Source organism: Larimichthys crocea, chromosome XVI (genome assembly GCF_000972845.2).
Source record: "Larimichthys crocea isolate SSNF chromosome XVI, L_crocea_2.0, whole genome shotgun sequence".
Classification (NCBI taxonomy): Eukaryota; Metazoa; Chordata; class Actinopteri; family Sciaenidae; genus Larimichthys; species Larimichthys crocea.
Window position 1 is genome coordinate 10,184,917 of NC_040026.1, and position 27,514 is coordinate 10,212,430.

The 27,514-nt window shown below is 40.1% G+C and overlaps 1 protein-coding gene across 2 annotated transcripts; it reads right to left on the minus strand.

The window, feature by feature from the left end:
* Positions 1–179: 179 nt before the first annotated feature.
* Positions 180–26,973, minus strand: itga3b (integrin, alpha 3b). 2 transcript variants are annotated; one of them, XM_019261521.2, is made up of 26 exons: positions 26,558–26,972; positions 13,791–13,918; positions 12,326–12,408; positions 11,494–11,746; positions 11,186–11,284; positions 10,825–11,029; positions 9,892–10,085; positions 9,417–9,505; positions 9,178–9,314; positions 8,803–8,889; positions 8,642–8,709; positions 7,983–8,125; positions 7,672–7,818; positions 7,479–7,576; positions 6,795–6,963; positions 6,519–6,584; positions 6,355–6,434; positions 6,073–6,150; positions 5,862–5,964; positions 5,376–5,552; positions 4,038–4,172; positions 3,326–3,439; positions 2,723–2,821; positions 2,505–2,630; positions 2,098–2,254; positions 1,615–1,745 (listed from the first exon to the last, which is right to left on the minus strand). In XM_019261521.2, the coding sequence occupies exons 1-25, from the start codon at positions 26,746–26,748 to the stop codon at positions 2,144–2,146; spliced, it is 3,180 nt and encodes a 1,059-aa protein (XP_019117066.2). In that variant the 5' UTR covers positions 26,749–26,972; the 3' UTR covers positions 1,615–1,745; positions 2,098–2,143. The 2 variants fall into 2 exon arrangements, with proteins under 2 accessions (XP_010734600.2, XP_019117066.2); XM_010736298.3 differs by lacking the exon at positions 2,098–2,254 and having other exon boundaries at positions 180–1,745; positions 26,558–26,973.
* Between the last annotated feature and the right edge of the window lie 541 nt (positions 26,974–27,514).

Consider the following 27,514-nt stretch of genomic DNA (forward strand, 5'->3'; position numbering starts at 1 on the left):
CCTGGGCACCTGGTGATTGAGCACCGGCAGTGAACTAGTTTCAAACACTGTAGGACCTGATGTCCTTTATTCACATGGCCACAAATTTTGGCAAAAAATTGTAACCTCCATAAAAAAATAGACTTTATGTATCATCTGGTAGTGTGGAGGTAATGAGGACAGCAATTAAACTGCAACAGTTGTTTTAAAAACAATTTAATTACATTGAAACTGCACAGTAAAGAACAACACCACCACAGAGAACAGAGTTTGTGCATTGGTTTCAGCCTTTCCCTCTATACCCAGAGTCAATAGAGTCTCTGTAGCAGCCACAGTCACAACCTGTGGGCTCTCAGGTAACACAGACTAGAGTGGTAATGCAACACTCAGTCCCACCAGAGACAGCTCAATAACTGTTTTCTTCTGGTCCAGTCTACTTTCAGTGCTGGAGGTTGACCTCAATGGGGGCCACAATGGCTTGGAAACAATCCAAGTGTCGGCTTACTGTCTCGTACAAAAATACAAAGCTCCAGGACAGTGAAACATACAAAGGCTAATGACGTATGCATTCATTCAGTCAATCCAACGTAACTCGTTACTATGTACAATTCATAACGTAATTATCTATGAGCTTACAAGCTCCGGACATATATAACATCATGTATTATTTCATCCAGTGTCATGACTCCCTGTATGTGATATTCTTTTAAAGATAACCAGATAGGCTCTTTGCTGTAATAACACAAGAAAGTATAATAAATAATAATCAAGTGTGCCTCTATCATATCATCAACACATGTTGGCTTATTTTACATACAGACTATTGCTTTTCAACTTGTAGCAGAGGTGATTGGACAACATAAAACTAGCTGGGCTATAAAATGTATCTATAAAAATAATTTTCAGGGACATCATTTACGTATCATATGACGTCAGTGCCATAACTAAAACAGCATTTGAGATGCTAGTCTATGTAATGCTTGCCAAACACTGACATTCATAAAAAGGCACACAGAGTGGATGCTGGTCAGCATATTCCAAGCACACTTTGAAATGATCTCAAAAATGACTGCTGTAGGTTTCAAACCCTTATATTGACTACAACCACTGACCACAAAGTGTTGCCTGGGGATAGACATACACAATCACAGAAAAAATCAATAGACTCATTCCTCTGATTAGAGAGGAAAAGAGACATGGTAGCAATAAACATGATGAATGACCAGTAAGTTGTCTCAGAGGATTCAGAATGGAAAAAAAGAACTGAAAACATACATGCAAACACCAAGTTCAGTACATAAAAACCTGCAATGTAATCAAAAAAATGTACAATTTACTCTTGAATGCAGCCCCGATTCCAATGTACAACACTGCATTCATCAAAAATACTTAACAAATCACAATCTCTGAAACAAAGTGTTCAGTATATTGCACTGAAAAAGTTGAAATCTACTGAAATAAAAAAAAAGTGTTGAATGCACTATCCATAGTTGGTCCATGCATCACAAAGTCCATGTGGCTCAACTGAGCTCAATGTTTTTTGTTTGGCCCGTGTCAACCAGCGTGACGGTGAGTGGCTCAGGGTCCAAAGTAAAGCCTCAGTAGTAGTAATGCTGCATCTCTGTCCAGTTGGTGATCCAGTACTTTTTCTGTGGTTCCTCAGGCTGAAATCCCAGATTGAACTGATAACGTTCAGCCTTGCGAATTTTCACCCCCTGGTGCTTTGGCATTATCCGGTAGTACATGGCTCGCTTGAAGAATCCAAGCTAGTGGGGAAAGAGAGAGAGAAAGAGGAGGTGACATTAAAGAGGATAAAATTACACAGTGGGAGAGCTGGGATTAATGACGGGGTGAGAAGGAGATTCAGGCTAAGAAAAATCTAGTTAGGTAAAAGATAAACCCACACTGAGTAAGATGGAGATGAATAAAGTAGTGAAGACAGACATGAAATGAATATCAGCAGCACAATGTGCAGTAAAAGCCTGAAAGAGAAGTAGAAGTAGTGTTAAGTACAGACAAGTAGTAGAGGAAAGAGAAAGTGGTAAGCTTAAGAACACCCCAAGCTTAGCAGTTTAATTAATAGCATCCAAAAAGGTCCATTTGTAGGGGTGTTGTTACCCAAAAGCCCCACTGGTGTGTGCTGTTTGGGGACCAATGAGGCCCCTCAGTAGTCCTCAGTCAGCCTCTCTGTCTCAGAGGGCTGGATCTTCATCTCAGCCTTCTGGGCTTTGGCTTCATACATCTCCCTTGTGCTGGCCCTCTGGAAGAAGCCACACTAGAGGTGGAGGAGGAGGAGGGTGCATAGGAGGAGGGGGGGGGGGGGGGGGGTAAGTCAAAGGTTAGACTAATGGTTTGATATATAGGTTATAGATCAGTCCGATGAATGACAACAGCTATCATATAATCCAGAGAAGATTGCTGGTGCGAGATTAAAAAAAAAAAAAAAAGTACACATGTCTCCACACGTCTTTGTCTGCAGAGACACACAAGAGTGTAATCAGTGCAGTAATGATTTCTAGTCTCACCTTCCATAGTATTAGAATGATTATTCCCAGAAGTACAATGCCCGCTACAGCTGCAGAGATGATGATCCATAGCTGGAGCTCATAAGGTGCCTCCAATGTCTCCACTGGCTCAATTTCTACTGCGAACTACAAGAAAAGGGGATAGAGTCAAGTAAATTATCATCATCATCATCATCATCATCATCATCACCATCATCATCATCATCATCATCACGCACCGTAGTGATCTGGTTTTCCATCTTGATAGTTGGTTTATCTGTAATGAGCTTTAGTGTGGCTTGACCTTTGACCTGAACAATCAGAGCGTTCAAATAGTCCTGCAGGGACACACACACACACACACACAACATCAATCAACAACATTTTCAAAAAGAAGTCCAGAACTCAGATATTCTCTGATAAACTGCAAAAAACTCACTGACACTATTATATATAAGATTATGCAGAAACATTTTGATGGAGCTGAGCAATAACCGGAGATGCAACAATAAAATATAATAGACGGCTTATTTTTACTTATGAACTTGATGAAATGGCAACAATGCTTGGAAAGGAAAGCGCACGGAAGATGAATACAATAGTTGGCCAATAGGAGGTTTATCCCAGTAGTGCACATCTGCTAAACAAGGCTGTTACTGCAGTGAATGGATCAGGACACAATATCCTGCTTGTAACTCTGATAACATGAAAACACACCACTGCTAAACATTGCTTGGTAATAAATATGCCTATATTTATATATTACTATTGTTGCTCTTAATGCAAAGCAGAAAAAAAGCATGGGCAAGTTTATTACATTTCTAATAACAGAGTGAGCTGACCTCTAGCATTGTGCTGTTCCACAAACGTGACCGGACATAAATCTTGGCTGAATTTGTCATGTTGAGCAGTGGACAGGTAAATGTCACGCACCGTGCTGTCCCCTTGGAGCATTCCTATTAAACACACAATGAGAAAGAACAATTACTATACAAGTAAACAAACACAAACAATTACACCATTTTGCTTTTGCTTTTTTGATGGACGTACACAGTGTTGAAAAGGATTTGACCGTTTAAAAATTGTACTGTGCACTGTAAAGTCTAGGAGCTGTAATGGTTAAAGTCAGTTGTACTGTTATAGGAGTTGAAGGTTTTCATAGACAGACGGTACAGTAGTAGATTCACTTCTGCACTCAGTGATAATATTTTATATTACAGTATGTTGAGAAAAAATAGGGTGGTGATAGTGGTTTCTAGTCACAACAGCAGCGTGACACTACGGATGTTGGTCTGTTGGTTGGTCAGTTGGTCCACCAGACTGAAATACCTCAGCAGCTATTAGAAAGTTTGCCATGACATTTGGTTCAGGTATAAATCATCCTGAGAGGATGAATCGTGCTGACTTTGGTGATGCCCTGACTTTTCTTCAGGCTCCAATGGCAGGTTGACATGTGTGCTTTAGAGTGAAAAGTCTGTACAACTGCATATGATCTTTGTGAACATAGATGACCCTTTTTTTTAGAGCGTTTGATAGGACAAATCCATTTCTTACCAGCAAGTAGCTCTCCTTGCGATGACTGAGCAGCGTGATGGCTGCCTGTGGCTCAATAATATGTGGCTTGGTCGTATCATCAGCATCATCCACCACAATCTGCCGTTTAGTGCGCTTTCGTCCGCTCTCTGACAACTGCAAGACAAGGGAGGGGAAAGGAAAATGAAAGGAGGATACAGAGGAGACAGAGACATGACATCAGAGGTCTCGTGGTAATTACTGGTTTTGATAAAGACATTACTAAATTCTCCTCAGAATAGAACTGTCATTTCCACTGTCTATATCTGGGTCGCACGCATTTGTGACTTTCTATTTGGGGCTCTGTGAGGTTTGTATATGGCGACAGATGTTTTTTCCAAAATGTATTTCTGAACAGCTGTGGTTTGGCTTTGAGACCATTTTCACACAACTTTTCTACCACTCACATTTACTCATGCTGCTCTGCTTCAGTTCATGTCATAATGAATTACAGCACATACAACAACAGGCCTGTGAAGTGCACAATACACTAAAGCAGCAGCAAAGTCAAAGTACATTTAATCTTAATAGCAATCTAGTTTTATTTTTGCACTGGTAGGAAACATCACCCAAAGGTGAGGGCTGCTAAATCAACAAATTAAACTCTTAAGTAACTGTTAGACATGCTGGCAGCATGGCAAAATTGTGTTTAGTACTAACTAGAAGAAATCAGCATGCTATCACGCTAAAATAACAGTGAACATGGAAAACAATAAATAATATTAATATTATGTAATATTTTGTGTCAGCATTATAGAGACTTTGCATTAGCATGTATCTTAAGCTTTGCTGTGCCTCTGTAGCTGCTAGCATGACTGTAGACTCTTAGTCTTCTTTTTTTGTTGTTGTTGGAGGCCTTTCATCAAAGTCAGTCCCATATGTAACCATGTTTGTGGCTTTTCAGTAATGGGACATTTTGGGACGTGCGTATGTCGTGGGTGTGGGCAGAAGTACGTTGTAAAATAAAATAAAAAAATAAAAAAATGAAAGAACAAAAAAGCTTTTGCATAGTTGACAGTACACAGAGATAGGAAAGATTAGATGAGAACAGCATGACATACATGAAATGTCACAGGCTGAATATGAACCCAGGGTGTTTTCATGTGGTTCAGAGAAAGCTGACTCACTGGAATAGTTTCTGCATTTTCACAGTGTTCACAATCTGCACTTTCAGTATCTGTTTCGTGTTTATAGGTTGCCTCAGTCTCAGATATTTAGGCCTAAACTTGACTTGAATGAGGGTATTAAATACACTTCAGTTGGCTCTTTAGGAAAAGAAGTACTGTGGGTCTAAACCAAAGCCTGAAAAAAGAGCCTTACACTTAAATTGAGCAGATTGACAACTTCTCCAGGAGGGTTACATTCCATCTCTGATTCCCCTTTAACAACAATCCTCGTGAGGTACAGCAGCCACTTGCCATTGGCTACCTCAAAGGGCCATTCAAATTCAACAGCCAAGGTCCCCATATCTCCCAGGGGCTGTCCATTGATGTTCACCTAGAAAAGTCAGCAGCACAAAAAAGGAAAACTTCAGTAGAAATCAAACAGATGGTGTGAAATAACAGCCAGGGCCTGACTGTGACTTTGTAGATCCTAAATTTATCCACCACTGGCCATGCTTACACCACAAACCATAGCTCACATAACAATCCCTGCCCCACGCAATATTAAACGTCTGAAGAATAGAAGTTTTGGCTTCAAAGGCAGGGTGGAGATGAGGGAAATGTGGGTGAGTAGCACACAAAGTGTAGATGAAATATACAATCCTGGAGGTCTAATATAGTCTGAGTGGCAGAGGTGACTCACGTTGAAGGTGAACTCCACCAGACTGCCCACGTCACTGGTGTTGACCATGGCTGACTCGCCCATCACTTCCCCACCGAATTGTGTTCGCACCACCGGTTTTGCCCTGGATGAGGAAGATAATAAGAGGTGACACTACCTCAGTATCCATGGGATTTCTGTGCTCTTTACTGTATATACAGTGCGTCATGGGTTGTTAGGTAATGGGACTCACAAGGAGAAGGAGGGGAGAATGGTATTCTCAATCAGCAAGGCCACAGGAAAAGGCTTCAGGTCATCCTGCTCACTAAGACTAAAGATACAACCTTTATTACAACATTGTGTGCCAGTGTAGTATGTTAGAGTCTCTATAACCACTGACAATTAAAATGTAAACTAAATTTAAAAAGGCACAGTTACAAAATGCTACAATGCTACATTGTAGATTCAAAACTGGGACCCAAGTCTTAGATATGAAAGAAATACAATCATGCATCCATCACTGTAAAGCACTTACGTTGACAGAAGCAGCTGGGACTCAATCTCTTGTGTGTACAAATCAATCCCTGACGTCTCAAACTTGATAATGAGTGACACCTGATAATGAAAATATCAAACCAATCTCAACAGAGGAGAAAAAAAATCTAGAAGAGAAAATTGACAAAAACTATTTAAACTTACCTTTTCATTGCCTTTAAGTGGATTCCCCAGGTCACAAATCACTGTGCCATCAAAAGTGCATGCACCCTGGTATAAAAGGAGAGTGAACAAAATCATTTTAGAGTGTCAAGTGTCTAAAGATGCATGTGCAAGACAGAGAATTGAAACAATGCTACCTTTACATATTGATGACAAACAAATAGATAAAAATAATAATTATAATAATAATAAATGGCATGAGGAAATAACTAATTAATGGACATTTCTCAGTCATCTGCTGCCCTCCAGTGGACGTACCACTGGTCTGACGCTGGAGTATCTCAGTGCGTCAGGAATGGTGACATTGAGCGTGGCCTCGTGGGCGTCTTCAGCCAGCTTCCCCTGACCAGGAAAGTTGGTCACCTCCACCATCAGACTTAATCTCTTTATGTTGCTGTTGAACTGAAGTACCTGGAGTTTATCCACCCTGCACACAAGAATACATGGACAACTATATTTATTCACCTATTTTTCATTTATTAATTTCAGCTAATTTATACATCTAATTCATACATCTACTGCCTTATAGTAACTACTACTGCCAAGAAAAGCCACTATGTATTCACATTAAAGAACCATTTCACTGTCTTGCAGAGAGTTAAATGAGAAGCTCAGTACTTGAGGTTGTACTTAAAGGTTGGATGGACTAAACAAACAAGATATAATATGCTATATGTTCTTATAGGTATGATATGATATATTTGATATGCTGATGCTAAGCTTACAGAGAGGCCAAGCTGAAGCTTTATATTTACAGTAAAAGATGAGAGCAGTACCAGTCTTCTCATTAGCAATTTTCAGCTCGAGAACAAATAAGTGCATTTCTTCTTCCTAACTGTTCTTTCACATTAAAAATAGTGTTTGTGACATTTGTCTAAAAGTTTCTGTAGCAGCTTCAAATCCTCTTATCAGTCAGAAATGGATTCATTATTTAGAATTTACCTGGGGTAAGGCTTTTCCTCATTGTCAACAAACTGGGCTGTCACCTTCAGGTTACTGCTACATTTGTTGTCGTCACCACACTCCTTCTGAAAGTGAATCTGCAGGAACAGGAACAAATAATGTGACTATCACATACTCACAAGCTTCACTGCGTATAGTTATGTATGAATGTAATATTGACACCACTCCATACCTCTCTTCTTTTAGAGAGTTTACGTCCCTGGCTGAGAATTGGGAAAGAGTCGAGGTTCTGCAGGGAACGTCTGGATTTAGGTTTTTGTTCATGTAAAGACATGTTGAGAGAAAAGACCACCGGCTCCAGTTTGTCCCTCACAGACTCCTGTAGAATCATCCAAGAATATTATATTTGTCTTAATAAGCATGTCGTTGTTGGACAATAGCACCATCTCAAATAAAACAATTTAAATATCCAAAGCAGTAAACAAAACACACATATGAATTTATAGACACACACGCACACACAATATTGTAGAGAGTCCTTACCACTACAATCAACTTCATTTCATGACATGTGCGTTTGGAAGATGGCAGGCTCAGTAAGTTGGTATATGTGTCACTTTTGTCCTGAAAAAGAACACGTGGGCTTCTTCTCCTGTCCATGTCGGCCTCCACAGTGAAGTTCACCGCTGTACAAATTAGACAAACATACAGTACATTACAAAGCACTGCAGCAGTTTATGTGTTTAGTAATAATACAGCAGCAAGCCAGTATTTCCATACTTTGTAACTACAGATACACAACAGATCCAAAATTACAGCCTTTATTTTATACAATTTGAAATTATTATTTATTTACACATTTCAAAACTATTTTATTTCTACAGTCACTTTATATTTTTAACATAGTTTTCTAACATTTTTATTTCTACAGTTGCTTTCTACTTTTATATAGTTTATGTATAGAAGTTATTTATCTATTTTCTATGCAAATGTTTAATTTCTCTGCACATTTTTTTTACTTTGCTACAAATGTTTAATTTCTCTGTGCATATTTAAATTCAGATTTATCTCAGGTCAACTTTAACATATGGATACTGTGTTATAGGTTAATTCCAATGTATGTTAAATGTAAGTATGTATATATCTATCTTCATGGTTAGTTATTGAAAAAATCAGCAATTTAATAATGGAAGACTACTTACTGATATTTTTCTTGAAGTCTTTGTTTCCATTGCTCAGAGTAAAGGTCATACAGACAGTCGCTGTAATGCTGTAAAACACAAACACAAGAAAAGTGAATCTCTTTTCAAACAAAAATGAATGAGATAATTTCATAATTAGATATTCTGTGGAGACATGTCACCATGGTGTATCCCCAGGACACGTATTAGGGTCCACGATGCGTGGCTCGACCTCGAAGGTGTTAGTTAATTGGATGACAGGCCGAGCCCTGAAAGCAGATAAAAGGAGGCACAAAATGTACCAAAGTTATACAGTTGTATTAAAACATTGTACATATGTATGTATGTACATTTACAATTGAGACACACACCATCAACTGCACAACTGCATCAAAAGTTTCTAATATCTTACATATAATGTAATATTTTGACTCCTGCCAGGTGATTTTCAATTTTCTGGACTTTCTCAACATACAGAGCCTATGGTAATATTTCAGTTTAACAACAACAAATAAGTCAGGTTTGGCATGTTTGTTTAGCCTCTCTCTTATTTCTACCTGAGCAGGGCTATGCGATCATCCAGAGAGCCGACTAAGATGTCAGGATAACTGTTGTCGTCCATGTCCATCCCTCCATTGATGGAGTAGCCAAAAGTATGGAAGCCTCCATTTCCCACTGACTTACCCTCAATCACCTACAGAGGGCAGCAATGACACATGGTAGATCAACACAAAATACATGAAAACTCTTTCAGATAGTCTCAGAAGTCAATCCATGACATAAAGTCAGATGTTACCTGACTGGGTTGTGTTGATATTTTGTTTTGATTTCCCATCCATATGTAAACCTTTCCTGAGTCGTGGAATGGAGCTCCCACTGCAAAGTCTGTAGACAGAGTGAAAGATTGAAAGGAGACAAAGGCAGGCTGCTGAAAAGGAGACAAGGGAGGTCTGTGTGTGGTATGTTTGTCCTCTAGGTGGCAACATAGCACTATTTAATGATTAGTTAAATAACAGCAGTAGAATTTTATACAGCTTTAAGTTGTCCCAAATGTAACAGTAGACAGGAGTAGACTTAACACTATCGATATATCCATAAAATGGACTAAAAGTACCTACAAAGCTTTTCACAAAACACATCATTTTGTAGTTGCTGTAGTCAATGAATCTGCAGTTTTTACTTTGGAAGCTGTATTTTAGTTGCTTTTCCATGAGGTGCTTACTTTCATTCTTCTGTCCGATGGCAGCGTAAAACAAACCTTTTAGTCTTACCTTGGAATCCGTCTAGGTTGACATCACCAATGGCGGCCACTGCAAAGCCGAATCCAGACGTCGATGGACCGTTCAGCATCTTAGTGGCATCCTTTCGGAAAGATCCATTCTCATTCATGAATATATAAACTGCTCCTCCCTTATCCTTCATACGGTCAAAGTAAAATGGGGCACCCACGATCAGGTCATTCCACCTGTAATCGGCAATGAAAATATCCCATGGTATACTTTAATATCCAAATACATGTACACACACAAATGCCAGAAGAGGACATCCTAAATATGACTAAACATTAGTCATAATCATTATTGTGTTTCAGATGTATATTCCTTAAAAGGGTTTCCCTCATGCATTAAGGGAGACACATGATTTCACCATGATGTCACAAGGAACACCTTATCTCAGCTGCTGAAAGCACACTTCATCTCAGCTCATACATACATCAGTGTCATGCATTCTCCACATAACAGGGTAGATCATAGCCACAGAGTATTCGAGCATGAGGCGGCTCAAGAGATACAGTTACAGACAATCCATTGACACATGCAAGCATAACACTTCTGTGAAGTTTGAATTAATAACAGCTTGTGCTTGAAATGTGGCATTACATGGAGAATTATTTACAAAAGAACAGACTGCCAACCATTTATTTTGCTCCACTGTAATGAAATTTTAAATTAATTTGGAGGACATTGTTAAGATTTTAATTTAAAATGACTTCCAATCTGTGTTTGTTCTCAAAGCAAGGACATAATAGATTTTTAAAAAAGTATCTTTGAATGTCAGCATGGAAAAGACAGATTATACTTTCAACTTAATCCTCAGCAGAAGTCTAATGAAGCACAGTGGAGAGCCCTTATTCTAAATGTACTGCATAAGAAAGAAAAAGCTAAAGACAGTATCAATTCTCAGTGCAGTGTTCGGAGACGCACCCGTCATTGTTGAGGTCGGTGACAGCCAGGCTATTCCCAAAGTACGAGCCCACTTGTTCCCCAGGGATGATAAGCGCTGGCTTGAGGTTTTTGTCAGCCTGTGTCGCGATCATCACTGAGCCCTTGGCCTCATCCCTGGGAGACCCTGTCACCACTGTGTAGTCGTCACGGCTCAGCAGATTTTTTGACTCAAGAACTGAATAACCTGTGGGAGAAAAAATTTGAGATTCACCGTTAAGCTGTTTGATCATAAAGACAAAACAGTCTTTTTGATTTAGATGTTCATCCCCCATCACTATGGGGGACTAATTGTCATAAACACATGAATTTGATTTTATAATTCAACATAGTGCATATTTACCCATATAACTGTATCGTCTTTTCAACTGTCCAAAGTCTTTGCCTACAGAGTCCCAGGCATTCGCTGGATCTGGATCTCTCCATGTCACATGAACATTTCCTTTAAAACAATGCAGAATTAGATAACAATGTTATGTCTGCTTCGTGCACAATGAACAGGTTTCCCAGACAGAGAATAATCCCAGTGTTAGACTGACACTAGAATTTAGCAGACTTGCACAGGGTTTAATCCCTGTCTGTGAAACCAGCCCATTATTTCAATGTTAAGTAGCAAAACACTCTTTTCGGTGTTAACTCCTCAGTGCCCACCTTGCCACATGAAGCTGCCTGAGGCGCCAATGTAGACGTCAGTGTCTGTCATGCCGCCTGAGATGCCCATGTTGCACATGCCCTCAAGCTCGTAGTCGTAGTTGGGGTTGCAGGCCTCGTAACTGAAAATCTGCCACTCATCGTTGGGGTCAAAGGTCAGGTCGTTACTTCTGACAAAGCACTTTCCTATCATCCGCCGCTGCTCCTCATTGGTGCCGGCTGAGGTGATCTTCACATAGCGATGCCCGCATGCCTGGACACCACAGGAGAGGGTGTTTTCTAACTTATAAGATGTAAAATCTGGCAACCTCAACCTCTACACAAAAAGATTAATGTCTTACTTTGTACTCTATATATATATATATATCAAAAATAAACAACAGCTAAGAGGGTAAATGAAATGAAATTAAATTACAGTGGTTTTGCCCCTTTTTACTGTTTTTGTGAACCAGATATTGTTTTTTGTTTTTTGTTAGCACAATGCTCCCATATACTAGGATATAAATACACAAATAATATATTATCATCTACTGTATCTATAAAAATGACAACATCCAATTTTGTAAAAAAATCTAACAATGTATAAAAAATCAGTCACTCTTCCCTGGGTGTACATGTGGTAATGTGTAACATCCGTCTGGTGTATGTTTCAGTAAATGTTGCAACAAGCACACAGCGTCATCTGTGACACTAAATATTGAAATATGAAGGGTTTTATCCCACCGTGCCTCCCCTCGGTACTGCAATAAATACAGTTATAAATAAAGTTACCCTGTATTTAATAAGCCACCTGTGACACTGACAAATAGAGTAAAACAGGATGTCATCTCACCAGCACGCGTCCCGCCGGCTGCTCTCTCTGGCTGGCCACTGTCACACCGAGCCACATGCCCTCCACCATCTCAGATGGGCTTGCTGTGGATGGGTCAGATTTCACTCACATTAAAGTTTTTAAAAGGTTGCTATCAAGAAAACAAATTCTACAAAATACAGTTTAAATGGTGAATTATTGAAATATTTTATATTTGAAATCTTAAAAGCCACCTCTTTCTTATTTAACCAAACAAACCAGTATACTGTCCATTGTCAGCCAGGTGCAATTATTCATTATATACTGAATTAAAAAAAAAATGAGGAAAACCCAAACAGTAGAGTTTTATTCAGCCCGGATCATGCCCTAACAAATATGAACCACAAAAATGCAGCAACACTCACTCCAACCTCAACATCAAAAGTGACGAGGAATCCTTTTATTATGGTTCTTACTTTTAGCCTCTGTGGGGCCTTTTTACCTGCAGGTAGAAGAATGCTAAGTCTATCAGTTAATAACCTTAAATTAAAAATGGGTTTGCTTTCATAGGTGCAAGTTTCTTATCCTGGGGCTGATTGTGTAGGTGCAGAAAATGATAGTGAATGAGCATGGAGAGAATTAGACTTGACGTGATTGTTTGACACACTACGTGTCCTTGGTGAATAAAGAGGAAACTACCTGATTATAATCCTGATTATAATTTTTGGGTTATTATTTACAGTTGCTCTCTTACCAATCAGGGAAATCCTCTACAGTAACCTGCACATGTTTAAGGGAAACTCCACTGATTTTACACATAAAGGTCAGTTTACTCATCGTGGCGAGTCAAATTAAGTCTGTAAAAAAAACCCTGTATATTGTCTTCTGTGGCTGTGAGGAAAATTTGATGTGTGTGATGATGATGTGATCAGAGGTATCTTGGCTTGGACTCAGGACCAGAATCATGTGTATGCATCAGGAGGAAGACAGGTGACAGGACGCATGTGCGGAGCGGCCGGGGGGGGTGCCGGCCGGAGAGGAGAAGCGCGACTTCGGGTGAAGCAGCTGGAGGAAGGTTAAGGGCGAAAAAAAGCAAGCAAGCGCGAGCGCCGCTCTCGCGCTCGCGCGTCGCCCAGAGAGAGAGAGATATAGCTCGACTCACACACACACACCACACACAGACACACACACACACACACAATCAACACCACACCACACACACCAATATATATAGATTATATAATATTATATATTATATATATATATATATATATATTATATATATATACACACACACACACACACACACATCATATATTATGGAGAGAGAGAGAGAGAGAGAGAGAGAGGAGAGAGACTACAAACTATCTGCAGGCGGACTACCCAAACAAAGTTTTACCCAAATCACTAAATGGACCTGCGCAGAAACTCTAATACTGCAACTTCGCACCCCTCTGTTAAATACCAAAATGACTAATCACATCCCACATCTTTGCACCATACTTACTTGTGCTGACCAGGTCCATTCTGGAGCAGTCACTGGTGTGTGTTGTAATGGGACAGGAGTAGACAGCACCTGTTTCATTGACATTTCGTAGAGATATGGGTTTCTCTTTGGGTGCTCCTGCAAGAAGCCTGTATGCAAAGAGACAGACGGAAAGAAAGAGATTTTTTAGATTATATCAGTGCTTTGTTATAGTGTTAGACAATACAACATAGTAGACAGTATCAGCAACATAAAAAATCTGGATTATTTCACAGATAATCCTTCTAGTCTAAACATAGATAGGTCTAAAGGTTTAAGTTGTAGTCTATTTGAATGTGATCTTACTTCCATCCAGCATTTAGCAGGAGAATACTTTGCCCAAATAAAGTTATTGAGGATAACACCTAAGATACTGAGTAAGTACTCGGCTCTAAGTGCACACACACACAAAGACTGAGCCAGTTCACATGACCTGTGAACTAAAAAGTGGAAAGAGTGCATGACCCATGACAAGTCTGGGCACCACACACACACACACACACACACACACACACACACACACACACACAAACACAAAGACACACAAACTGTCCTCTTGGTGATGGACCTGATCTTTTTGTCCACTCACCCAGACACTCCCTACATCAGCACCTTTTAACACACCACAGATCTTTGAAGTAGAGGGATCACTCCTTCTACAAGGCTCTGTGCTGGGACACACTGTTTACTGTCAGCAAAAGATTTATTAGCTCCACTTTGTAGGCGAGAGGTGCCGACAAGCTTGTTTACAGTGTGTGTGAGACACATGGCCTGCTGGACTATGGGAACCAAAAGCACGTAGTAGTGTCGTCAAAGTGCAGAATTTTTTTGCTTGTTTTCATTCAAACTTTCAATTTCTGGTTGTATGCTGGCTTGTTACCGGCAGTGGTGAAAGGTGAGTCAAGGTGTTAGTCAAGCTTGTGGGCATAGTCACTGCAAGAGGCAGAGTTCACCTTCATGCACTGATAAGTGAGAATAAACACAGATAATGGGTTAAGACATAAAATTACACTTTTACAGGAAGCTCATTGCGCCTTCAAATGAAATGTCTTTCATGAGTCAACCCTTTATTGTTCTAACCTGAGCAAAGATCATCATGACAGTGTGACACATAGTAAACTAGTATTTCATAGATTTAAAAGTTGAAATATTGCTGCCTGCTCACACATTACTCACAGGTTATGTTGTGGGTTTACACGCTACACAAACACAGTGAAACTGTGTACCAGGCTGTACCACTCCACTGCAGCTTTCTGTATTTATACACACACTTACATAATGCCAGAGACAGACAGACACAATACCACCATTGCAAGCAATCTAATCATGACAACATCTCAGGAGCTCAGACAGAAATATTTTTTATATGTACAATGTGTCACCTGAACATGAACAGTTGCAGAAAGTTTGTCTTTTCTTGAAATCAGTCATGTGAGGTTCATGGGAAACTTGAGAGATGTGAAATGATAAAGTTTCTAATATTTTTTGTTATTGGACTACTATTAATGGGATTTTTTAAAATTTTAGATTAAGGTTGTTTTTACCTGGTCTCCTCAGCTGCCGTTTGTTATTTTGTGTTAAATTGCCTTTCCGTAAGTTCCTATTCTACCTACCTGTCTGCATTTCGGTTCACTCTTTGAACTAAACCATAACACATTTTTTTCTGTTTTCACAACTACAGCTATTTTTCACTGAATATTTTCCACTGATGCATAAAAAACAGACATCCGCCAGCTATGTCTGCATCATTTACTACAGAAAGTGCAATTATCCCTTCTTTCTGCTACAAGATGGGCATTATCACCAACAAATCAATTATCTTGCAACAATGATGACAACCAGGAAGAGCCAAGGTGGCCTCTACGGGCCAGTGGACTAGGAGGAAGAGGCCTAGCTCGGATCAGGTAATCATTCAGTAATGTAGACAGCATCTGAGAATTCCACAGAGGTTTGTAGTAGTTAGTGGGGCTGACAGATTTGTGATGTGAGAATCAGGGTCACGGAGTCTCACTGACTGTGGAGGCCATTTCTGTAATCTACAATATGAGATGTACGTGAGATATACAGAACATGTTTCTGCATACATGAGTTGTCTTCCTACTTCCATAACCATTAAATCAGAACTCATGGCCACCCAAAATGTTTTTCAGCTGTAAACAGTGCGTCTCAAAACAGTCAAGGTTAGCTGCTAGTTCTTGTGGGAAAACCAAGCCAGAGTTTTAAAGCGTTTAAAAAGACCAAAAAGAAATGGACTAACCCAGACAATAACCAAGATTGTTACAAAACACTTGGAGTTGAACTTTGCTCACACAGTAAAAGCAATTATTAAGAACTGGGGCACAGTGCTGATCACATGTGTTGTTATGGAGGCCTTGGTAACCTTGGCTGTCAGAGTGCTTGTTGCAGTAAACATGAGGAAAAGACCTAGTCCAACCCAACGTCATAAACACACTAACTGTCGGCACACTGTCTCATCAGAGCCACATGGTTCACCTGTGTTTGTTGTGGAAATTCAACACCGCATATTGATGCCATTGGGTTTGACATACAGTGATGACACAGCTTTAAACTGGGAAGTGGTGCAAGTGTTATAATTCATAAAGGTAACACTTTGAAGACTGGAAACAGGGGAAAACTGTTCGATTAGCTTTGTTCAAAGGTAAATTCTGCCTATTGGCTTTTTTAAAGCAACATTATGTAAGATATAGACACAGTCTGACACAAAATCTACCATAAAGTGTTTGTTTCTTTTTCATTTTGGTTTTAAAAGGATAAGGACTAGCTATTTCCCCCCTTTTTCAGTTGTTATGCTACAGCCAGCAGCTACCGTACAGACATGAAAGTGTCATCTGGCACTCAGAAAGAAAGCAAATTAGTGTTAAAATTAAAGTTTCCAAGATGTTGAACCATTATTAGGGGACCCTTAACATATCCTGCTCTCCTTGCTATAATAATGAAAGATACTAGCCATTCCTTCATATCATTATCAGGTGAAAACCTCTCTCCAAATGTCAACAAAAAGCAGTTTTTTAAATGAATGACCTCAAGTTTGAAGGGATCTTCTAAGCCTTCTCGATTTATACATAAAAACAACCTAAACTTCAAGATGACTTAGCCATGACAGCACACCTCATATCCTGTCCTGGTCCAACTGCAACAATGTGTGCTCTCCTCCTATCTCCCTCCCTGCTCATCACCTCCTCATAAACAGCCTGTCAAATGCCCAGGAAAGGGAAGAGGGGGGCAACCGGCAGCTGCATTCCTACTCTGAGGACATGTTGAAATTCGCCCCCTCTGCCTAACAAGTGATCAGAACGGCTGGCTAAACCAAACATTTACTGTGGCAAACACGCCCAGCCAAGGTGAGTGTAGCTGCATTCTTGCCATCTGGGAGTAAGAAACTCTCAGAATAAGGGAGTTGGATCAGCTAATAAATATACAGTAGCTCATCTAATATCAGTGGTGTTTAGTTAAACAGCAGGGGTCAACTCATCCAGTCATTTTTATCACTACTGCCCACTATATCTCCTGACAGCTCCAAAAAACAGAGGAGGAGGAAGAGGCTTTGAAAAAGCGAGGGAGTGATTGAAGGGAGGCTAGGAAAAAGAGTTCTTGTCTCACAGGAGTGAAAAAAAGGGAAAACGCTTCAAGGTCTTTTCAGTTTACCAAACAGACATCTGACTCTATGAGACACTCAACACAACACATGTAGCTCTCTGGTACTTCATTAAAATTAAGCCACAGTCTATGAGACTCCCACCCCCCACCTGACTGCTCATGACTCAGAACAACATCAACAGGACTGAAACCAGGAAATCCAACTTAATTAACATGACTAAAACTTTTTATGATATTTTCTCTCCATCACAAAGAGTTTTGCAAGACTAACAAGCAGAGACAATGTGCAGTCAGTCATCTTTACAGAAGAGCAAAATGTCATCGTTTACAGTACATTCATCTTCATCCAGGTCAAGTCTGAACAGGACTGTGGTGAGACACATGATATATGTATAACTGGCACACAGCTCTTCACCCTGCTGGCCTTTGCCTTAAATGTCAAGAGATATAAATATGTAAAAAGTGAAAGAAAGTTGCCACAGAGACCAAGAGGGAGTGCATGCTCAAGTTTTATAGCTGCTATAAGTACGTCGGCCTTACACAAGTGATGGATCATCTATCCAGATAAGGCTTAGGGCAACCTGTTTGTCACAGGGTGCGGCTGTTGCCCTCAGGGCAAAGAAAAGAAAATGCCTTCATGTTAGAGAACCTCAGGGCCAGTTTTTCACTATCAGCCATGCAGCTATTTCAAAAACCAAAGATAGACAAGATAAACATGACACATGAAGACATGATTAGTGAATTTGCTCTGTGAATTGAGGCGCATCCACAGTTGTATGAACGAGCTATGATCCTGTACTTCAGCAGCCAGCTCTACCTCTTCTGCAATTCAAAATGTGATGTGTCAGACTACTGATGTCAGAACCACTGGAAACATGTAGACACGTGCAGATGTTGCCCCTGGTAACAAGGTGCTCTTTGGTTGAGGATACAGAGGATAGGACTGGTGTAAATGAACTGAGGAGACTCAGAGAGATAAGTGTGTTTTTTACTGTGTCTGTGAAACAAACAATTTAAGTAAAAGCCGTTTGTGTGATTTTGGAGAAGTGTTAAGGTATGAAAATATCACATACAGCAGGTCTGGTCCAAGACAGCACAAAACAGAATCACCACCAACGTCACAGCAAACCATTGTTCCCTGTTCAATACTAGCAGGTCACCAAATGGCCAAACAAGTGCAGGCAAGGAGCAAGCACATAAATGCTATTAATCCTCACTCCTAATCTTAAATCCATTTAACTGATACACACACACACACACACACACACACACACACACACACACACACACACACACACACACACACACACACACACACTTATACTGCATCCTCAGCATTTTTCATTTTGCACTACAGGTAACTCAACTATTGATGCCAGGGAAACATTACCACTTAGACCCACTAAGCTAATAAATGGAAATAATATTGAATGGAGTGACTCAATTTGCAGATTGAATTAAGCATCAGCACAAGAGCAGACCGGGGCTGAGATCTTTTTATGCTTTCCTAACAATGTAATGACCGAAAGACGAGAGGATGGTTGAGATGATAGACGTTGGTGTGTTGCTGTGTGGCTTGCTGACTTTAGGGGGACATGAAGTCACGTGATCAGTGTGTGTGTTTTTTCTCTCTGTTACTGCTCGGCACCCAGTGTGGTTTTATTTGTACTACACCAGCACTCTGATAAATCAGTTCTTTGTACTTTCAGGAAACTCTCTCACAAAGCAGTAGGTGGGGGTGAGCGCGCACATTGCTATCGGACTATTCACAGTGAGCACGCCTAGTTGTTAACGCATTGACTGTGTGTCTACACGTACAGGACATGGCTAACAGATGAGTCCTTACTGGACAAACAGTGATACATCAACCTGTTGCAAGTAGAAGAGTGTTGGTCACACAGACCCTCCCTCACAGCACCTGCGTGTCTCAGGAGTTCTCATATTGTTTAAATCTTGAACAATATGATGTGTTTAGAAGCTAGGATGTTAATATTAACTTATCATGGAATAGCATATGTACAGTAAGTGAAAATCATATAAATCATATAAATAAAACAGGCCAAAGTGTTCTTATGTGTACAAGTGAAAGAATTGTTGAACCAACTTACCAATGAATGACTTTAATTGGTAAGTCAGTTTTTTCAAATCATTTTCAAAGCTTTCAGAAAGATTTTGACAACTGGAAGTTGTGTCTAATGATTACATGATATGTGAAAGTGAAATAAAAAGTAGATAAACAAAACATCCAGTCTGGAAAATAACATCTAACCACAAAAACATAACCGTTACAACCATCAGCACACAAAATGTTTCAGGACTTTCAGACATGGAAGAAAGACTACACCTCTTGCATTATGACAAAGCCTCCGATATAACTGACAAAGGGCGTAAATCATTAACAAATCAAACGCTCACACAGTGAAAGGAAGTTAGTGGTGAACTGGGGCATACCTAGCCGACCACGTGCACTCTGCTGAGGCCAGGTGTGGTTAAACTGAAATTTCACAGGAACAGCTGGCAGGATACAGTCAGAATAACTGATCCACTTTTATTAAAAAAAAGTTTGTTTAGTTCAGATTTCTTTAAGCTCACTGACTGTAAAAGAGTTCAGAGCTAAGGCAAAAAGGAAGCGAGCTTTATTTTTTGCCTTGCCCTGTCATCTCTGTCAAGTCTTCAGCCTTGAGGACTCTCGTTTTTTTCTTTAAATAAAGAAACAGACTGCATAGAAATGAGCAATAGAGGAAATGAAATGCTGGCATCATTGTGATGAATGGTAATTTAATCATGAAAACATTTGATGGAAATGTAATGCAATGCATATATTAGTGTTGATCAAAAGAGGGAATGGCACACACACACACACACACACACACACACACACACACACACACACACACGCCAGTCTAACAGGGTATCTCAGCTGGACAAACATCCTGTTTGAAGACCACCATCTGCCATTAGTGAAACAGTAACAGGAGAGCAAACTCATTTGGACAAATTAAACATGGCAGGTCATCCCCTGATAATAAACTAACTCCGTTTTTTCATTAGCAATGAGTAAAACCTTGTCTGACAAGGACAATGTTATTTTGGCTTATGTCTGTAGGTTGATCCGCTAACTATGCCCACCCAGTCAGCAACCCACCCACTGATCCAGATACAGACAGCACAGCACTGCTACACATGATTAACACACACACACAAACATGCTATATACCAAACTGACATGGAGAAATAGACACAAATGAAGGCCTTCAAACAGAAATCCAGACTCACACAGCTTGATTGAGTCTGGACACATGTTTCTCACTGACCCCACACCACACAGGCGCACATCTAGCCTGCAAGTGCACATTGTGCAGCCGTTCACAAAAGACTCACGGTATCAGTGACAACATTTCCATTAACATTTTGACCCCAGCTGTATCTAAACGAGGGAGAGGGGGTGGTTGATTACAGGTGGACTACCTCACAGCTATAATGGAGGAGACAGCAACACTGTTGGCGTGCCTGCACAGCGCCGCGTTTTCACTCAGATATTACTCATCTTATTTAAAAGAAGTGCAGCTGTGTGCCTGAAACATCTGTTTGGACCTGTTGAGGCTGGGAAAACTTCCAATAAAGTCCACTTCAGCAGGTATTTGTCTTTACCTATGTTATGTTTAATCACATCATCTTCATTAATCAGTAAACTATAAGCGAGAAGAACAAGATGCATTTCCTAACATATTTTTCAGATTTTGTATGTTAAAGACAAACAACAAGTTACTTCATTCCCTGACTTCCACATACCAAGTGTAAACCAATACTTGAGGATCATTTCCCCCTCAAAGATGAAAAATGGCATGAAGAGGGAAAGGTATTGAAGCATATAGTTTTTCTAGCTCTAGGTAGCCCTCATTAGCCCGGAGGCCATCTACACCAGCTTCTTTTCCATGCTGTTTGAGGGCATTTGTACAACCAGGGGGAGAAAAAAGGGATCTCTTACACTTTTGTTAAGGAAGAAACAGTCTTCACTGCAGGTATTTCCAATGAAAGCCCCACCATAGAGAATCTCCTCTGTGGAGATTAGCAGGAGGCACGAGGTCCTGCTGGGATCCATTTCAACGTGTTATTAGAAGCCGTCATTCATTCTGCTGCTACACAAAATGCAGCCCAATGCCATTACCAACTGATTGGATACAGACAATAAACACCGTACAGATTAGGGCCAGTCACTATGGACAAACTTGCACTTCATTTTAGTGAGGTCTTGTACAGTTACATTGGCTTTTCTTACACTCTGATAAACTAGAAAGGTCTTAAAACCTTGTAAAACACACAGATTCACAACACACTCTTTTCTGTTTCATGGTTTTTATTGTTGGGTGCCACTTTTAAATAAGGTTTTTACGTTATTAGATTTATTCATTGTTTATTAATCATTTACTCATACTTCATATATCATTTATAAGCAATAAGAGTACAAATGTTGGGTTGCCAAGTTGTATAAAATCTCATTAGGAGTGTGTATGCTCATGGGTATCTCTTACTTTCTCATTTCCGCAGTTAAAATCAATATAAGTCTTTAATAAAAGGTTTATAGCAGTCTTATGTGTTTATAAATAGATTTTTCAGTTTTTACAACCCGAAGGTTGTTCTTATTAATGGCTCATAACTGACCTACAGAGAGACAATGATTTATTAATGAAACTATTACCTACAACTAATAAATCCAGGACCAAGGAGGGTTTAGCAGTAAGTATTACATATACAGCTTTTCATGTAGCTCATTTATATGCATTGACATGGTGAGAAACAGTATTGTGTTTTTAACAAACTCCAGTTATCTATGATATCTGCATGGATACACAATCAGCCACTCAAAGGCGACTCAAGCACACACAAGCAGATTAAGCAGGGGCCATCACAGATATAAAATAAGATTCTGCATCTGCATGTAGTTGCACATTCGAACTATTTGTTTGGATGCTGCCACTGTCTTTCAAAACTTGCAATGCTTCCAGATCACAGGGACACATCAGTAACAACTTCCAGCTGGCTCTTGTGTAAATCATGTATGAGGGTCTAACAGACAACACAGGATTGTTACCTGAAAGTGTTTCACTGTAGCATGACACTAGAGCTCTGATAGTGCTACTTCAGATACAAAGACCACTAGCATTTCTATGAGGGGGAATGTTGGATCACAGCCAGTACAGCATGTCTTATAGAATTAGGTCATTCAGTTTAAGATATATGATACCAAAAATCTGACTTTGAGTTTTACACCTGCGCTGTCTTCACTGACACCACTGTACTTTGGTACACTCAGAGTTCATAACCTAATAAAAAGTCCTGTATTGTGTTTGAAAAAGACCAGACACTGTCACAGTTATTCCAGTTCTATTTCCAATGCATTATTTTCTGTAGCAGGCCTATTCAGAGTTTCTGTACCACACATCATCCTCACCAACTGCACTACTTTAACAAAAAGGTTTGATTTAAGAATTTGATGTTTAATTCCGTCAATCTGGAGAAGGTTTGAAGAAAAGCAGGGCATGGTCCTGTGCATGTTTAAACGTAACATGGGACTGTTTGTGTCTATAAACCTCACAGCAGGTCGACCCATTTAATCTCTACCTTACAGCAGAACAGGGAAGGCCCCACATCAAATTAAATGGCTGACTTTCATGGCCTCGGGCCACTGTAGTCAGACAGTGATGAGCTGGAAGAGCAACGGCACTTCAACTCTGATTAAATATTCATCAGTCAGAATAATTAAATTCTTCTCAGGTCACAGAGGATACCATCTTTAAAATGAAGGAAGCTTTGTCTGCTGAAGGATGAATGATTTTATGTTTTGGATGGCCTGTGTGTGTTCTCCACTTGTCCCCAAAAACAGCATTCTCACTCCTGTCTTGTCTCAACCTGAAACCTGGCAGGTTGTGACTGTGCAGAGAAGGGTAATACATTCCAGGCATACCATGGGGTCAGGGGACTGGAAGAGCCAATAGGTGGCCAGCTGACTGCCCAGTCCCTCCTCCCTGCTACAACGGAGAACAAAAAAAGGTCTCTCAGGAAAAAAAATCTCTAAATGGGTGTTTTAAAGAGAAGAGGGGAGTGGAGAGGTGAATACCCTGTACAAATTGGCCTCAGGTACCTTTTAGATTATTCAGGTGCAGCCTCTCCCCAAGAAAAAGCAATGTTGTTCTACTAATTGGTCATGTACCCACTTAAATTCCAAATACATTTTTAAAATTGCTTTGGCTGAGCCGAGACACTGCTAGATTCAGACTAATTAGATAATAGCCTAGATCTTAAGAGATTAAGCGAAAACTTTATTGCACTCACTTTATTGCAGAAGAGGGAGTGGAAATCCTTTGTCTTGACTTTTATCCTGGACCCTGTCTGACTCATGCATGTGCAAAGAATGGCTACTTTAAACATTGTTCATGTCACGACCAGTTTATATGCCTCGTTCTTGCATTTTTCAAATATTCACACTCACAGTAGTTCGCTTTAATAATGAGGAAACATGTAACAGTCTGTTCTGTGGTGTGGTGAGACAGATCTAGGGGCCACAAAAGAAGCCAGACAACACAGAGGAAACAAACAGGACTGTAAAACCAACCCTAGTCAAACATCGGAAACACCATCAGCACATTGTGATGTGTCTTTACAGATTCACAGTCTATGTACACAACAGAGTTTAAGTTTAGGACAATCTTTACTCAACAGTGATGACTACATCTGAGAGGACGGGGGATAACATACTTGCTAAACAAATGAACTGATACCAAGTGTTTATTATTCGTGGGAAATTCAGAGTGAAAGGGAGATTTTGGCTGTAGGTGGTATAGGTCACAGACTCTCACATCTTCATATTTGGAAACAGACCCCACTCACATGAGACACCCAAACAGACCACAAGACATGGAAATGCAACAGCTATGTATTTATGTACATATTTATTTATCACTTTTTGCCTTAGCTACTTGCATTAGCTAGCAGAGAGGACAAGACACAAGGCCAAATATCAGATAAGTAAAAATTACTTATGAGCCTAAATCTGTCCTCAAATTTACATGAATAGTTTGACATTTTGGGGAATGCACATCGATAACACTCTCATTTCTGAATTATGAAGCAATTATGTTAGCTTGGCCTGTAGTTAGTGAGATTTAGAGGTGCTGATAGGTGGATTTTGTTTTGGACAGGTTGCTATTTCCCTAGTTTCTAGCATTTGTGCTAAGGTAATCAGCTGCTAGCTGTAGCTTCATATTGAATGAGTGGTATAAGGGAAAAGACCCTGGCTTGAACTTCCCCTCTCACCTCAACTCACCAAGTACACACACCCAAAACCTGGCCAAATCCGGGAACCATTATTGAGAGTCCAGATTTGGCTGAGATTTGGTGAGCCTCTGCCAAAACACAGTCAATTGCACCAGTACTTACACAATCAGCCTGATTTATCTAGTGCATCTGATAGTTACCTCATAACACTGTTAAAGATATATACTAGCCAATAAAATATATATTGCAATGTAGAACTGGCCACAGATTTTCTTACAACCCTTATCAAGCAGCAGACTGATGAGACTTTTTACAGTTTCCTGTCCTTACAGGTCTCCAGTCTTATTACCACGGCCATGTGTTCCCCTTCTTAGGTTGCCGTTTGGGGACGGTGACTCCATCCCTCTGGGGACAGGGTCAAGATGGCACATTGATCAAGTGTCAGCAGGACACCATACATTCTATTAACTGGGTAAATCTCTGTAAACACATCCCATTAATCTGCCACTTTGCATGGAGATTATAGGCTGAACACTTTTCTGGAGACAGCACAAAGGATGTAGGCCCTCGTTTGCAAATTTTCTTCCTGCATTTGACTTCAAAGAGGAACAGATAACAGCAAGTTATGAACACACCGTGTGATCAGAGATGCGGAAGGATGAGGGGGCCATTGTAATTGTCAGAGGGAAATCCTACACTAAACAATGATACACTTTAAGGAGCTTACATTATTGAATGATTATAGGAAGAGAAAAGATGTGTCACACACATTCTTTGCTCTTGCATGTCAACAACTGTCACCAACAACTATTTAAACAACAAAGAGCATTTAAATTTGAGTAAATCCACTGCCAACTCTATGTGATTATTCGTACTTGGTAATAACAATCTACAAGTGTTACAGACCAATGAACATCTTTATTGCGAAACACAAACCCACATGTGTCTCAGCTGAATGTAGGAGCTTATAGCCTCGGGATAGGTGGAAAGAAAGTAGAGCAGATTGTGTCACGGCTTCTATAATGTAGCCTGAAGCGGAAAATACACAAATGTGACAAATGTAGGAAAGTGAAAGAAAGTACCACTATGACACATTTTCTATATGCTGTGATAACCTTAAAGGACACTACTGCTTGTGTATTGAACCCCACAGCATAGACAGGTTCCAGATTTCACCTGGCCCAGCTGTAGCTACACATAGGACTGAATTAATGTTAGAGAGTGATTTCTGCAATAATTAAATGACTGAAGGTTTTGGACTCATGTCAACCAGAAAAAGCAACACTGATGTTAAAAAGAGACTTATTCTTATAAAACTGCAACAGCTTGTATTCTCATGATTGTGACTGATTTCCAACGCAATTATTCTTTTTTTTTTTAATTATAATGACCTCACCTCCGTAACACATTCTAAAATGACAAAAAACATAAATATGGTAGGCTACAGCACATAATTCGAGACATTTTTGATGTAATAGAATAAATCTGTTCATCTAAATCGATTCCATGTCTTTTAACAGGTGGTTACCTTTAGTGGAACTACTTTACGTGTAAATAAATTGACGTGTGTGATGCGGATAAAACCACTGGAAGTGTTTAACAAGTAAAGCGCAGTTTATAAACGGGGCGACAGGTGTTAAACACAGTAAACTGTCGACTCCAAAGCGTCATCGCGGGTTTTTGCGCATTAGGTGGGCGCAATAAGGTTCTCTGAGGCGGATAAAATGGTTGTTTTTTTCGTTACGCCTCCTGGTCCAAAGCAGGTGTGTAGACTGTTTGAATGCGGACATTGTTTTAACCTCTAAATAAGAAAAAAGTGGAGTATTTTCTCAGACATGCACAGCATGACAACTTACAGGTACTTTTTGGAGCCCAACGTCTGTTCGTGCAGAGCTACAGAGAATCCAAAGAAGCTCCCTTTGGTCTGTCCCTCTTTGATCACAGGAAACCGTTCATCTATATTAAATCCACTGCAGGTTTGCGTCCCGTGGTACACAGCCAGTACAGCGCAGAGCAATAGTCTTGGAGACATGTTTGGGCTTTTCATCCCTCGCAAGTGCAACGGGATTCACGGCCAGTCCGGCACGGTAGTCTCCCCGCAATGAGCTCCAACAGGTAGGCTGCACTTCACAGAGACCTCCCCATTGAAAGCCTCCTGTCCCCGAGCGCACTCAGTGTTACTGCTTAGGTGTCGGTGTCTGCCTCCCTCTGCCTCTCCCCTCCTCCCCTCCTAACTCTGCCTTCCTTCCTTTCTGCCCTCCACACCCCATTTGAAACAAGTGCGTTCACACACACTGCAGTCTGGTTAGATGTGTGAAACCTCAGTCTCTCGCCTTTTTCTTTCTCACACACGCACAACATTTTTTTTGATTTTAACAAGTTCTGCTTGTCAGTCAGTAAAAGTTGCAAATGCACTTCTTAGAAAAAATCATTAAAGTCTAGTTAACATATCATAACATGCATCACATACAAGGAGGTTTTTCCTTGCCACTGTTGCCAAGTGCTTGCTCATGGTGGGAATTGTTGAGTCTCTGTAAATAATATAAAAGTACTATAAGAGTATATGTTCTTTATGGAAGTGTCATGAGATAACTTCTGTTATGATTTGGCACTATATAAAAAAAGTTGAATATTGACAATAACATCATGGTGCTGTGGCTCTGTGGTATCTATGCAATATACTGTATATGTGACGTGGAATTGTCATTCATCCCTTTGTGAAATCTTAATACAGTGTGTTTTGAATGTCATTCCTATCGCTTCAAAGCCCAGTATGTAGGATTTAGCTGCGTTTAGCGGTGTAGTTGCTAATT

Coding starts and splice junctions, on each gene's coding strand:
- itga3b (XM_010736298.3), bottom strand. CDS start 26,748: ATGAAAAGCCCAAACATGTCTCCAAGACTATTGCTCTGCGCTGTACTG. Junction 12,409..13,790: donor AATGGACCTGGTCAGCACAA/GTAAGTATGGTG, acceptor ACCCATCCACAG/CAAGCCCATCTGAGATGGTG. Junction 2,631..2,722: donor TGGAAAACCAGATCACTACG/GTGCGTGATGAT, acceptor CTTTTCTTGTAG/TTCGCAGTAGAAATTGAGCC.